The 14,348-nt window shown below is 39.4% G+C and overlaps 1 protein-coding gene across 2 annotated transcripts; it reads right to left on the minus strand.

The window, feature by feature from the left end:
* Positions 1–1,953: 1,953 nt before the first annotated feature.
* Positions 1,954–10,394, minus strand: LOC146387734 (keratin, type II cytoskeletal 8). Of its 2 annotated transcripts, none has more exons than XM_084927255.1 (10): positions 10,083–10,394; positions 6,071–6,279; positions 5,884–5,944; positions 5,323–5,418; positions 4,641–4,805; positions 3,854–3,979; positions 3,627–3,770; positions 3,429–3,505; positions 2,288–2,334; positions 1,954–2,130 (listed from the first exon to the last, which is right to left on the minus strand). In XM_084927255.1, the coding sequence occupies exons 1-10, from the start codon at positions 10,392–10,394 to the stop codon at positions 2,012–2,014; spliced, it is 1,356 nt and encodes a 451-aa protein (XP_084783381.1). In that variant the 3' UTR covers positions 1,954–2,011. The 2 variants fall into 2 exon arrangements, with proteins under 2 accessions (XP_084783381.1, XP_084783382.1); XM_084927256.1 differs by having other exon boundaries at positions 1,954–2,117; positions 2,284–2,334.
* Between the last annotated feature and the right edge of the window lie 3,954 nt (positions 10,395–14,348).

Below are 14,348 nucleotides of genomic sequence, written 5' to 3' on the forward strand. Positions count from 1 at the left end.
GGTGGAAAAGGTTCGGATAAGATGTCTTCCTATTCCCCCAGTACGTTAAACGATCCTCTGATCTTGGAATGTTTCTCTCCAACACTCTCCACAATACTAAGGGATTGTCTTTTATAAAAAAATAATAATAATAATAATTCAGGACTGCCTGGTCAAAAACAGTCTTCCTAGATGCTTGATTTCAAAATAATAAAACATAATGAAAAAAAAAATGATGATAATGCTGCTCAATGTCTATATAGGCCGACCTGTGTTCATTCTCGGTGTGTTTGTCTCCTCATTTTCATGTTTGGCTCTGTAATGCCTAAACATTGAGGTGCTTTTGTTTGTGTAAGAAAGCTCCGCAGAACAGATGCGACATTTAACCTGCATAAAATGAAATAAATACTTTACACTGCAGGTCACAATGCTGTTTTTCCTATTCTGATAGATTACACTGAAACAAAGACAGAAAAACAGTTACCTTATGTTAAAAGATCAAAATGATCCCACACAGCAGAAACTTTTCTTTTTCTTTTGGGCTCCATTTTTTATGGAGAGATATGTATTATCTTTTTCTTTGCGAGAGTAATTTTGTTTTGTTTTTTTTTGGTGGCGACTCATTCCGTTGACAGATGCAGGTGTGGTACCTTTTAAACACAGTTTGGAGCGTTGGCAATGAGCGATACAGCAGCTGTATCGATCACGTGACTTTTTCTTAAAGCGAGACACTTTCGCTCTGTGAGCTTGATACATGCGCTGGTGCGTCAGTGTTGCTGGACCCATCACTAATTATTGGTATTTAATTGAACACGAGCAAAGCTATTAAATACGGAATAGAAAATAGAAAACGTTTTTGCGTTCCATTCCACGCCCCCGGAAGTTTAATGTAGAGGACTGAAAGGATCCTCAATTTAAAAGAAAGATTGTAAAACAGTCAAAAACGTAGCCCCTGTAATAACCGGAAATTTTGACTTATGGGTGGCTTTTTTGTGATTCTAACTATGCATTTTTAATGTGTTGGATAACATTTATATTAAATTGAATGTACATAGTAATAAAATAGTGACGTCTACAGGCGTGTTTAAAATACGTATTGTGGCAGAACTTCCTTCTATAACTTTGAATCAAACTTTTAACTACTAGAAGTAGCGACCCTAAACTGGATGAAGCTTGATGGATGGATTGAAAGGTATGCAGTTGTTTGTTTTACTTTGCCATGGGACAAACCTCTAACCTCAGCAGGGGCTCTGGTATTTTCAGATACTGTATATTGTTAACTCTGTGTATATTCATTTTAACTGCTAGTGCATGCTCATGCTGTAATATTGTTTGGTCTTTTGTAACAGTGATGCTTAATCACATTGAACAAGGGGAAGATGGGGCTCACTGTATAAAAATAGCACATTTTTGTGGGTCCTCTGAAATGCTGAGTCTGTGTGTAGCAACGCGACAGAGACACCAATATAAATATATCAAATGTGATGTATGATTAGCATGATGTTTGTTATACTTTGAATTTTTTTTGCTTTTACAGAAGTTTCAGAAACAGGAAAGAATAAAAACTCAGGAACATTTTTGTTTATGATCACTTTATTTTTAAAAGCAACGAAAAAGTACCTTAGCCACCTCAAATTAAACCACTTCTGTAGATAAAGAAAGCTAATGTTCTTTAAAGTAGCATAAAAAAAATCTCTTTATAACCAGCTATCCTAAACTCTAAACTCCAATAGTCGTATGACCTTATGATCTCAGTAGATATTAGACAGTAAATAACACAGCACTCTACCACAGTGGTTATCAAAACCCCATATGATTAAAGCTAGACTACTCAGCACGCTAAACTAAACACATTAAAATCCTTAACAGTATTAGAAACTAACAACAAACCCCAGGACTACTCCCACTCGGTTTTGTCATTTACATCATTTGTGTTTCCATTATTCTAAGTAAAGTAATGAAATGTCCCGTGGAGCCCCTCACACATTTAGAGACAGCTTTTAGAAATCACAGCGGACCAGTGAGTGTGCTCTCAGTGAATGCTGTATCTGCTGTTATCTCTGGTCTCAATTGTCTTTATCAGCAGCTTCGGGGCAGGAGAGCTGGAGGCACTTTGGTAGCCATTAGTGCTTTTAGTACTTGAAGAGAAACCTGAAGAAAAATACAGGAAGATGTGTAAGACAGTATTTCATAAAATACAAATGCTCTGTCTTTATTAATGTAACCTCTCAGTCCAGAGCATCAAGGGCTTAGTCATATAAAAACATTCATATTCATACACTAAACTGCCTTAGTGTTTGACACTTACTGTAGTTGGAGATGGGCTGGATGTTGAGGATAGACTGTTGTCCAAGTCTGCAGAGGCAAAAAAGAAACAAAGAAAAGAAAAAGAGGTTATTTATATTTCACTTTTGTGGACTCTTTAACTCTTCTGTTCCATCCTGGGCTGTAACCATGTGGTGTCACATTCCCACCCGTAGAGGGCACTCTACCCTAACATTAACCTAAATTCTGTTTCATTTCATCCTGGTGTAGTTCTCACTGATGTCTCTATTATCGCTCTGTGGGGTATGATAGCCCCGTTGACCTTGAATCAGATACGCAGAAGAAAAAGGGTAGATGAATAAATCATGATAAATCTCCGACTTCATCTGGGAAACAAAGAGCTGCAAAATGGCTTATCAGCAAAAAGTATAAAAGTCATGAGCACCACAAAGGTTTATCTGGCATTAGCAGAAAGAGCTGAACCTTACAGCATCCACACAATAAAGACAAACAGGAACTAGTTGTTAGCAATACAAAAAACCTTTCCATTGGAATCAGATCCTTGTCTGTTTCCATTGTTTCTAATTATTAATTTAAGATTTAAACTACATTATTATTATTATGGCACACCGACAAATTAAAAAATGCTATTTATTGCAACATTTTCTTTGTATTCAGAGGTTTTCTGAGGGGAAATTTGGGTGCAGGAACAAAAACAGAGTATATAAAAAATCCAAAAAGAATTTAGCTCCACTGCTTCATTCCCTCATCTACAGCAACGTCACATTTTTGTGAAGCTGTTTAATTTACAAAATTATCATATGAATATTTGTATCCATAATATCAATTTTTAATTTAATCACTCTTAGTCTCAGTGCCAGTATGTCACTGCCAATCTCATTCCAGTAAATCAAGCATCGAACTAAAATTACCCTAATGATGGTCATAATGGTGAAAGTCAGGCTCAAGGATACACACATCCATGCATACTCCATCCATGAGTACACATAAATAAAGAAATGGTTTATGAAGTAGTTTACATGTAGTCAGAGTCAGCAAACATAAGATTATGCAAGTAACATTGTACATAAGCCCCTCGCAATTTATTCTTATTGGATTGGAAGGATGTATATTCTGGTGAACTCTCTGCAGTGGTAGAGTCTGAATGGAATAACCATAACCACCTGTCCTCCTCTCCTTCCAGCAGCTTCCTGTAGGTGGCGATCTCAATGTCCAGAGCCAGTTTCAAGTTCATCAGGTCCTGCAGGTGAAGACAGAATCAGTTTCACTTCACATAATTTCACTTATGTTCTATGTTTCTTGTCTATCCTTTGTTTCTACTTATAGTTTATATTTTCCATTCATGTCTTCTCCTGACTCACCTGATACTCCCTGAGCTGTCGAGCCATATCCTGTTTGGATCTCTGCAGAGCTTCCTCCAGGTCTCTGATCCGAGCTTTGGCTTCTTTCACAGCAAGCTCTCCACGCTCCTCCGCCTCAGCCAGCTGGTTCTCCAGACTGGCACGCTGAAGAGAGGAAGGGAACAAGAGATCATCCATGAGGGACCTGAAATGCATTTTTCTGAGTTTAATGTTGCTTCCATGTGTACCTGTGCTTTGACCGCTTCTATCTCGCTCTGCAGGCGGCTGATCAGTCGGTTGATCTCGGCGATCTCTCCCTTCACGATGCGAAGCTCGTCCCCAAACTGGCTGGCCTGGACTGACATTTGGTCAAACTGCAAATAGAATAGCTGTGAATGGTACGAGGACTGCAAAAGAAAATTATTTCATGTAAAGGAGGGAATCGTGGACGTGCAGTGTTAGCACTGAAGATTATGCCTGGGACCTTTCTGTGTGATGTTTGCCTGTTTTTCCTGTGCGTGTGTGGGTTCTGTCCAGGTACTGTGGAATCACCTCACAGTCCAAAGACATGCAAGTTTGGTTAACTGGCCACAGGTGTGAATTGTCTCTTTTTTGTGTTAGCCCGCAATAGACTGATGACCTCTCTGGGTGTACCCCGCCTTTCCACCTTGAATTGGATACATGGATGGATGGACTACAGACTGCTCTAAACACTTAGTTTCAGACTATTTTCAACCATCGGTTCTGCAGGATGTCAGTGAGCAAATGCTCCTGATGTTTTCATCTCAGACACAGAAGCTTTGTGTGGGGCTGCCAGTCAGGAGAAAGTTGTCTTAAAGGGAGAAGAGCTAAAACAGTTACTTTGAGTCCTGGAAAAGCTACTCTTGTACAGTTCAAAATCTAGAACTGGAGCGTAACAGGACACATGTTTATGCAGGGGAACTCTGACAACCGCTTAAATAAGTGACTGTAAAGTGCTTGTGTTGTTAGCGTCGCTCCTTTGGTCCAGAGATCATCCTGTTTTCTCTCCTTTACCTTATTCTTGTACCAGGCCTCTGCTTCCTCTCGACTGCGGGCTGCAATCTCCTCATACTGAGATTTGACCTCAGCTACAATCTGCTCCATGTTCAGACTGCGGCTGTTGTCCATCTGCACCACAACTGAGGTATCTTTAATGCTCGCCTGCAGCTCACGCAACTCCTGGTCAAGTTGAGGGAAATCAAAGAGAAGCAGTCAGTATAAAAACCCGCAAGATCAACTATTGTCTCATGCATCTTCCTGCACTTGTGCCACCCCATGGAAAAAAAGATGATAAAAATATTTTACGTGTTGCTAATATGCTCAGCATATGGAATCACAATGTTAACACACAAACACACTGCATGTCTGGGCCTGTTTCAGTGATACTTCAGTGGTCTGAAAATCTCTCTGGTGATTTAGTGTGTTTTATTTTTATTAATTTAATTTAATTTATTATGAAGATCTCTAGAGAAGTCAGTTGACAACAACATCAACAACAACAAATGTTTCTGCAGGTTGGCATAAAAAGCATTTCAAAGGCAGACAGTGTTTTGAAGTTGACTCTCCAGTGAGTCATGATATAAAACAGAACAATGAACAAAGTGGAAATTGTAGCTTTATCCGAGAAACAACTGGAAACCAGAAAGGAAGAGTGTGCAAATCCAGGATTACGCGAAGAATAAGGACCTTTGTTTACCTCCTCATACGCGTTACGCAGGAAGTTTATTTCATCAGTCAAAGCTCCGACTTTATCCTCCAGATCAGCCTTGACCAAATAGGCTGAATCTACATCCTAAAACACACAGGGAAACACACAACTGATTAGAAGACACAGATTTTTGTGTTCAAAAATCCCCTGCACTTGGAAGAAATACTCCTGTTTGAGTCGTCAGGAAGAACAATGAGCAGGATTTTGTTTATTCAGATTAAAAAAACTTTGAAGGTATGTGTGCAGACACCAAAATAATGTATTTTGGCTTCTTTTAAAGAGCAATTTGAGACCCAAAGTTGGGGCCAGAAAAATTGGGAAACTTATAGTATGAAGTCAGAAATATTTGCTGAGATTACGGTAATGTCTAAGAAATGACACAAGATGCTGCTCGCACAGCTTCACAGGAAAGTTGCTAAATTATTTATGGATTCTGCGTGTGAGAATACAGGAGAGAAAATCTGGACAATGAGAAAGGACAATAGAGGAGCTTGTATTACTCGCCACACCTGTATGAATGAACATGAACGGATGTGTCTAAATGCCAACCTTTTTTAAGATAACAAAGTCGTTCTCCAGGTTGTTTCTCTTGTTAATTTCATCTTCATATCTGTGACAGGGAGAGAACAGGGTATTTTATTACAATAAAACATACACCTGTGTATGTCTGTGTAGGTTCTCAGCCATGCAGGTCATACACCCGGGTAGCTGAAAACTCTAAAGTGTCATTTTTTACTTGTGCTTGTAGTCCTCTACCAGACCCTGCATGTTTCTCAGCTCCCCATCCAGCTTAGTTTTGTCATTGTTGACCAGGTCCATCTGGCGCCTCAGACCTGCCATGTAGGCCTCAAACAGGGGTTCCACATTGGATCGGCTGACCCCCTGACCCTGCAGCAGCTCCAGTTTTGTCTCAAGCATCTTATTCTGCTGCTCTAGATACCGTACCTGGTGAGGGAAGAAGATACAGATCACTTAGCATTTTCAAAGACACGGTGAAGGTTTGTCATAATGCACTTTTTGTTTCTGATCATCAGGATTGAAGGAACAGCTAGAAAACAAAAGTGACTCTATTATAAGATGTTTATCAACATAACAACTCTTGGAAAGTCTAGAGCTATGTCATTATGTCATTTGGGCCGATTCAGTCAGGTCTTCCAGTGGGCATCTTATTAGTGGAGCTTTCATTACTCCAAGACGGGCACCAGCTATCCTCTAATTACAGTCTCTGAACTGGACCTATACTATGTCTGTGCCGTTGATTCCTATTGGTTAAATAGACCAGCGGTCCCCAACTCCCGGGCCTCGGACCGGTACCGGTCCGTGAGTCGTTTGGTACCGGGCCGCGAGAGTTGAGGCTCAGGTGTGAAATGTATGGTTTTCAGGGTTTTCAGCGTTATTTTGTTATCGTTTTTATCGTTAACTCGGTTTTCCTCGGTCTTTTCACGTGTGTTATGAATAAATCTTCTTTTTTTCGGTACCGGTACACCTTAAAGGCCGGTCCGTGAAAATATTGTTGGGCATAAACCGGTCCGTGGCGCAAAAAAGGTTGGGGACCGCTGAAATAGACCATTAGCACTCCACCCTCTCGACCAATTTGGGTCATTTCTGCCCCCTCCCCCCTCCCAAACCCCCCCCCCCCAAACAAACAAACAAACAAACAAACAAACAAACAAACAAACAAACAAACAAACAAACAAACAAACAAACAAAAAACAAAACAGCATGGCAGCAGCCAACAGTCCAGAAAACATTGGTGGCTTCTCTTCCAAAATCCAACTTTTAGTCCAGTTAACTTTGGTGCAGTGGCCAAACTACAACTGCTACAACTTCTATGTTCATACGTAAGCCACCTTTCTTCATAGATAGCAGAACTCTGCACTGATCATTCTGCAGAATGAATTTAAACTCTTTTAAAGTCACTATTACCCCCAGTGTTTCTTAACATTTGGAAATCTTCAGAAAAATGCTTTCAGTTAATAAATAGAGTTTTTGCTTTTTTCTTAAATAATTTCTGCTTCTACATTGAATCTCTTTAGATTTTCAACTAACTGCTTATTGTTATTAAGAAAATAACCATCTGTTTAACCAATAAAGACTGCAATCATCATCAGCAGCTCCAGAATAATGCACAGAGGAATGCCATAACTCCAGCAGATAACCAGCTCGAGCTCAGTGTCAACACCTGAATATATTCCAGCCCTGTACTTGCCTGGCTCGTGTTTCTTACCTGCAGCCAGGTACATCCAGCGCCTATTATACCTTCCAACACAAAGCCCGTGTTCTGTTCATGACAGAATAACCTCCCTCTGAGACACAACCATACCGTGTCTAGTCTGATCTATCAGGTTACAAATTGAACTCAATGGGACGGAAATGGGACAGATAGCTTGAATATCCAGCATCCCAGTGCCATACATTCATGCAGTAAATGACCATTTAATCTCAGATGTTTAACTCCAACTTTGATGTTCACTGACGTGCAGCTTTAACTGGAGTCATCGTCTTACAACAAGTGAAACGTTGTCTTCCTGATGCATTTCACTAATTACTTCTCTGCATGAGAGAAGCAGCTCGCTAATGTTTAATTTAAACAGTTCCTCCTAAGTAGGATTGGATTATAGTCGTCACTGCAAGGTCTGTTTATTTATCAATTCACTCAACTTTGCATTTTAGTAATTGTCATCATCAGTAAGGGGGTCATTTTACAACATCCAGATTTTAATCCCAGGTTAAGCAGAAATCCAATCTTGGATAAATGAACAAAGAGGGGAAAACTGGGCTAGACATTTTTTAAAAGCCAGGTTGACTCTCATGAGCTTCTGCAACTGAAGCTCTCTAAGGACAAGGACTCTTTGTGTGGGGGAAGTCACATAAGTCATCTCATTTACAGAGACGAATGGACGGTGTTTCCAAATGTTTTCTATGAACATTCACAATATTTTGTCTTATTCGGTGGATAGACTGTCTGGTTTTATTTTACAGCTCTGCAGAACTGCACACACAAAATATCAAATAAAGCCCAAAAGCATTTAAAATGAAGATGTTTTGGTGATCTTTTAGTTTTTTAGCTACAATTTACACACTTTTAGCTGCTTCAAGAGATATTAAATCATTACCTTAGATTTGTCATTGATGTCTTCATTGAACTGAATAAAAATTCTTATTATTAATATGTTTTATTTACTAATTGAATCTTCACAAAAATATTTGCATATTTTTTGGCATAAAGTTCTGCCTACATTTCTTTAAATGTGCACAAAAGTAATAGAGGTACAGGACATCAGAAAATGTCAAAGATTGTTAACAACCTTTCTGATAAACATTGTCTTTGGGAAACTATGTCAACATTCACATAGCTCAAAAAAACAGGAGGTTTATTTTTCACATTTGGCCAAACCGGCTTCCGTCCAGCTCAGCTCTCTGTTTCTGTACGCCTGAAGTGAATCTCCGCTGATGTGAGAAGCCAACAAAGCCTCTATTGTGAAAGTGTTACCTACTCCGTGAGAAAGCAGAGATGTTCCCTAAGTAGGGTATCGATGTCCAGTGTTATCACAGGGCCAATTGCTCCTTCTGTGGGAAATGTGTGCAGCCTGTGTCCTTCAGGAACTTCAACAAGGCATCTTCTCATTCACATTTACTCCCCTATTTGCTTTTTCATAACACTTAGAATAAAAACTTAGGGTCCTATATATGCTGCCCATGATAATGTTATTTCTACCTTCAATTAGCCAACAAGACTGCAGCTTTTTCATAACATGTCTAATAAATCCACAGAATCATAAATGCACAATCTTGATATGATGGGCATGTCGAAGTTCATCTGCATTGTTCATAAAGAAGAATTTTACAAATAGCTGCAAAAGCCACGATGATGCAACCTTAAAACAGCTTTTATCAAATGTATTTTTTAAAAAATGTGTAAGTGATTACTGCTGCCAGCCCAAAAGATTTCTGGGACTCTCCACCATTTGACCTTAGAACTGAAGAAGCTTCTCGGATGAGAGGTGAAACGTCTTCAAGCAACTTACAGAAGTCCAGATGCTTTTCTTTGCAAGCTCCTTAGACTACAATGACCTGGATGACTGAGAACCTTCACAGACATCTCCTATAAATGTTCTCCTGTAAATTCGGACAAAACTAAACAGCAAGAAGAAGAGACTGATCTGAACTTTAGACTGAACACAATAAATAAGAAAAGGCTTAAAAAATTCTAATACTACAAATTAATGGAAATAAATGCACAATATTGGTGGTGAGAAAAGGGATGAGTCACAAATACACAATATGAAAAATACATGTCATTTAAAAACTTGAATGAAATGTAAAATTGTAAAATATACACAACTAATGTGGAACCTGGCTGAACACTTTATATCTTTATAACAGTTCTTTGAGCTGGACAGTGTTATGTTCCTCTGCTGCATGAAAAACAAGTGCAAACTGAACTTGGTGTAGATAATTAGTTTGAAATTGGAATAAAACAGTAGCTTAATTTCCTTTTACATTGACTCAGTTTTTCATTCAAACTGAAGAAGTTACAGCTGAAGCTGCTCGAGCTTTTTAGTCCCTGTAGTAGTACCACTCTGAAGTAATCTAAACATAAAGATGCATTTTTATACTTTACAGCTGTGTGATGTTTAGATAAGAGGAATGATAAAACTTTGAAAACTATAATGTATATTTTCTTCATAAATTATCAAAATACTTAGTAATAATTTCCGAACCAGCCTCAGCAGAGGTCTCTTTACCTTATCTATGAAGGTTGCAAAGCGGTTGTTGAGGCTCTTGATCTGCTCCTTCTCGTGGGCTCGACTCATGGACAGGTTTGGATCGATCTCCAGGTTGAGAGGAGCCAGCAGGCTCTTGTTGACGGACAGGGATACCAGCGGAGCCCCCAGGCCGTGGTGATGCCCGTTGGTGCCCGCATACAGAGAACTGCTGCTGAGGGAGATGCCACTGAAACCTCCCTGAACTGGACCGAAACCACACAGCCTCCTGGAGCCGCTGCTGCTCCGAACTGAGTTACTGGAGCTCATTCGCTTGGTACGACTCAGACTCATGATGAAGCGAGATGGAGGATTAGATGAAAAACAACTGATAAATGTTTGGATTGGCTGGAGATGACAGAGAGAGATGATAAAATTTGAATTGGACTGAGCAGAAAATGGACGACAGAAGCAGAAAGAGAAGTGAAACAGGTGAGTGCAAGATGTCTGAACACAGTAATGTGTCTCAGGTGTCTCATGACCATTTAAACCTCCCCAGGGTGGAGTCAGAAGAGGAGGAGAGAAGCAGGGACACAACAGAGCTGTGGTGTAATATATCCAGTGTTTACAATTTAAGGCCAAAAAAACTCTTAGTTTATAGCATTTTAACAATCTAAAGAGGAGACGAGACTTTGGACAAATTGTGAACTTCCCCTTTTGCTGATGTGATACACTGAAGACAAAAGGTCAATCTTCTTGTTTTTGTGTCAGTTTTCCTCCTTTTTTTTCTCACTTTCTTACCTCGGGAAGGTTAACTGACCTGAGAACATGTTGGTGTTTCTATAGTTTCGAACATTGCTAATGCAGCAAGCCAGTTGTACGTGTTAAAGTGTTGATCTCTAATGTAGTTTTCTTCTTTGACTTACTACTTCAAATGAAATATATAATTCAATTCAATTCAATTATAAGATTTATTGAAAATAATTTAGACAGCTGTTTGCTCTAGTTTCATAACTGGTGGGAACGTTAACTCGGCTGTTCAAACTGTGGTGTCAGTGGTTTGTCAAGTCACATTTCAGACATAGAAAGAGGTCATCGGTTGGAACATAGAGCAACACTGAAGTACATTGCTGTGTTCTGTGGTCTTCTAAACCTGCTCAATATAAGCGACACGTGGTGACTTTTACAGAAAGACAAGCAAAAAGGATGGTAGCCTCATGCATCTTGCTGCACCGTGCATGAGCATCTTCACCTTGCTGCGATCCTTCCTGGCTGAGGACCTCTATAACATTATTACATCAGTACTTATCATCAAAGTATAAACTATAAAGTATAAAGTATTAGCAAACAGACAGGAGTGCTGGATCGATATTTTTAGAACTGAACCTTTTGTGAAAGTAGAAATATCACATGAAGAAAACACCTAAAATTCACAGAAAAAAAAGGTTTGTAGTCAATATCTGAAAGTGAAATTAAAATATCAATGGAAAAATTAGCGTGGCGAGTTGGCAGAACAACTGGGTAAAGTTTGTATGTTCGGACAACCAAGTTTTCTCATAGATATTAACCTGAAAATAGTGGAGCCTGGAATTCATTTCCATTCACTTTTTATGTAGTACCAAATCACAAAAACAGGATATTGGGATGTAAAAGCCCTGAACCTTTATAAAAAAAAAGACATCTAAACAATGAAACAATCTTCTGTCAGCACCTGGTGACAGTGGGAAGGAAAAACACTTTTAACAAGAAGAAACCTGCAGCAGATCCTGGATCAGGGAGGGCCAACCATTTGCTGTGAGCAGCTGAGAGATGAGAAGAAAGAGAAAAGGAAGCACAGGACGACCGGCTGACCTTTTCATATGCCACTCTAACTCCTCTGTGTCACACATTTTGGCCAAAGTGGTTGGTAAGAAAAACCTAATTTGTTAACATGATCACAGAAGTTACATAAGGTTACTTGGATACTCTGTTTCCACAAATGCACAGATTTTAACTGATTTCAAAGCAGTGAGGCAGAACCAGCGGCATTTTGTTCAGCCCTCTGGCCTCACAGATAGAATAAAGAAAACAATCTGTAAGCTAAACACAGGTTATTATGATCTAAGCAGCTTACAGGCTGGAAAAAATAAAGTCCCATTGATTTTGCCGTTGCTGCTGACCTCCAGAAGGTTACCCCAATCCCCAATGTTGCCTGGCTAAAGGTAGGACTCCAGCTTAGTTGCTGGCCAACCCTGTCAGTTTGTCTGTCCAGAGTGACTCAGTCACTGTCACCACAGCTGGTGTCGCATCCTGCCACCTGTGAGGTTTTGTTCACCTCCAGCCTTGCCTCCAGAAGGTCACCGTTACTGTTGATGCCAGTCCTTCTCCTCCCACTTCTTCGCCAGTCTCCAGAAGAGTCCTGTTTCTTCTCCCAACGCCAGCCTCCAGAGTTCCTCTATTTCAGTCACTGGTAAGCTGATTAGCTTCCGGATTACTTGATCTCACTGTTGGCCTCTGCAGGTGAGCGTCTTGGATTGATTTTTGAGTTTCTAAGTAACAGCCATAAAGCTCAGTCCTTTAGTTAATGCCTTGGGTCCTCCTGTGCCTGCCACACAGATGTACCCGACACTTTCCTGTTTAGCTGATAGGCTCAGTCACTTCTCTGTGGTCACACTGAATAAAACATTAAGTTTATTTTATAAATTTCGTCATGCGATGTTTAAGAAAGGAGGATTGTCAGTGTTAAGCTCATTGGCTAATGACTTGTGACTGACAAGTTGAGCAGACCTAATTTTTTTTAATCTTGAAATGTCAAAACAAGATTTCAGAAAATTGCTTTTAATGCTGTCTGTGTTTAGCACCATGGTTTCCTGTCAGTTTTTCACGAGGCCAGAGGTGTATCCATAATGCATCTGTGCAAAAACCCTAAAAAACATGCTAGACTCTAAGTTTGACAAGCTCCAGGCTGTGTTGAGAGGATACAGGCATGCTCATGACAAAACCCTTAACTCTGCTGCTGGAAACTGTGGTTTAGATTCGGTTTAAGTGTTGCATCACGGCGCTCTGCACCAAAGAACATTTCTTTGTTCTGTTTTTTTTTAAACATCCTTCACAGCCACCTTAAATGCATTTGATGTGGCTACATATCTGGTGGTATGCATGAAAAGAGAACACAAGAGAGAACAGTCAATAGCAAAACCTCTACATGCCCATCCCCTTTGACAAAGTTCTTATTTCCACAACCTCACTTATCAGAAAACACCAATCAGATTGTGATCTGATTATGATCATGCTGAGTCATTCTGTGTGGTTGTGTTTGCTCAGAGTTTCATTTTAAATGCTGCTCTCACCTTTTGTAATGTTTCCAGTTACACCCTTATTAATTTAGCTTTTGTTTCCCATGTTTTGTCCAAAAAGCATGCAAAAACAAAAAACAAAAGGACAATGCAGATTTTTTCTTTTTTACATTGCTTTAAAAGACAAATGAGCTTATTGAACATGTAGATAGTTACACTGATTTTAAAAAATCCCTATAAACATAAAAAATGTCCAAATCAGCATCTACATTTTTCACATTGATACTAGTACATAATAATAACAGACTGGTTAAGAACGTTTGACTGCAATTCTTTTGCAATTCTTTTGGTAAATGCTACTTTCATGCATAATTACTCCATTCCACAGTATTCCAACTTCCTTATGTGTTCTTATTATCTGAAAATTATTTACAAATACCCGACTTCATTTTCACATTTCATAAACAAGAAAGTCTTCGAACCAACAGCCAATAAGATCACTGCCTCATTCCCCTTTTCAACATGCAGATTACTTACTGAAATAAATAAGCATTGTTGTTTGTTTATATTGTTGACTGATTCAATGACTTTAAGCGTTTTATCAGAACAGAAGCTGCAAGAAACTGCAAGAGAGCAAAGAGTCAAACCTAAAGCTTGTATGTGTGGTTTTTCTTACTCATCATCTACTCATCTAGCATTGGGTTTATCGTTGCCGTGACAGCAACCCACAAACAGGCTAAAGGTTTAAGTTTTTCATTTTGAAAACCTGGAGAGGCATTTAAACAAAAAACACTCGATAGATGCAGGAGGAAAAAAATGTCACAAGCGCCTCATAACATGCTCTTTCCAGGCAGCACAACCACAGGCGTTGTATTTACTGAAACATTAGTATGGTCTGTGATGCCTCACAGTTTGACTGACCGCACAGGCTCATCATAGCGATCCTTTTAAATGTTGCACTCATGCAGAAACGATATAAGTAAGAAGTCAAGGGCAAGCAGATGAAAACCACAGTCTGAATATAAGGGTCTGA

This window comes from Perissodus microlepis, chromosome 5 (genome assembly GCF_051167445.1).
Source record: "Perissodus microlepis isolate ML-2025 ecotype Zambia chromosome 5, ASM5116744v1, whole genome shotgun sequence".
Taxonomy (NCBI): Eukaryota; Metazoa; Chordata; class Actinopteri; order Cichliformes; family Cichlidae; genus Perissodus; species Perissodus microlepis.